We start from the raw sequence: 943 nt of genomic DNA, 5'->3' as shown, positions 1-943 counted from the left end.
CCCTTCACACACACACACACACACACACACACACACACACACACACACAGCACACACTCCTCTCTCGACTCCCCAGTAGTCGGCTGAGTTGGGTTTTGTTGTGAAAGTGCTGCGTACAGCGGAATTCCCCCTCCCTGTTTTTAACTAGGAAGTTTGGTGTTTGTCCTTCTGGTTAGAGGTTGCAGGGAGGTTATTTTGGGAATGGATTTCACTGATTAAAGACAAACTTGTGTTTGGGAAGACAGAGTGTGCAGACTAAACAGACCGGAGGAACAGATGCAGCGTAGCGAGGGACCCAGAGCTCGGGCCCTTTGCCATTGTTGTCTGTTGTTTTTCACATTCTTTGGTTTGAGATCGGGAGGAATGTCAACACAGCACGAAGAAACACTCAGACTAACGGTTCTCTCTCCTCTTCTGCAGATGAAACCAGCCCCTCCAACGTATGGGACTGCAAGAACAGAGGGGTGAACGGCACCCAGAAGGGCCAGATCGTTTGGAGGCTGGAGCCCGGGGCCTACTTTATGGAGCGTAAGTTACCATAGTAAGGTAGTCGCACCTGAGAGAGAACATGTTTCTAGTTAATTACAAACTTAATACAAATATTTAATTATTAGGACTGTCAATCAAAACAAAATTGAATTTGCAATTTATCGCATGATTTTCCATTGTTAAGGGTTAGTGGTTAGTGGTTAATGGTTAGTGGTTAATGGTTAGTGGTTAATGGTTAATGGTTAGTGGTTAATGGCTAATGGTTAGTGGTTAATGGTTAATGGTTAGTGGTTAGTGGTTAATGGTTAGTGGTTAATGGTTAGTGGTTAGTGGTTAGTGGTTAGTGGTTAGTGGTTAATGGTTAATGGTTAGTGGTTAATGGTTAGTCGTTAATGGTTAGTCGTTAATGGTTAATGGTTAGTGGTTAATGGTTAGTGGTTAATGGTTAATGGTT

General features: G+C 43.4%; 1 protein-coding gene across 1 annotated transcript in view; it reads left to right on the top strand.

Moving 5' to 3' along the window:
• Positions 1-943, top strand: part of LOC117953172 (E3 ubiquitin-protein ligase HECW2-like) — an 18,102-nt gene that overhangs the window by 16,187 nt on the left and 972 nt on the right. Inside the window, exon 3 of the mRNA XM_034885988.1 lies at positions 421-528. Within this exon, the coding sequence (XP_034741879.1) occupies positions 421-528 (108 nt within the window). The remainder of the gene's footprint in view (positions 1-420; positions 529-943) is intronic.

Source organism: Etheostoma cragini, chromosome 11 (genome assembly GCF_013103735.1).
Source record: "Etheostoma cragini isolate CJK2018 chromosome 11, CSU_Ecrag_1.0, whole genome shotgun sequence".
Taxonomy (NCBI): Eukaryota; Metazoa; Chordata; class Actinopteri; order Perciformes; family Percidae; genus Etheostoma; species Etheostoma cragini.
This window is presented reverse-complemented; position numbering and strand designations above follow the sequence as displayed.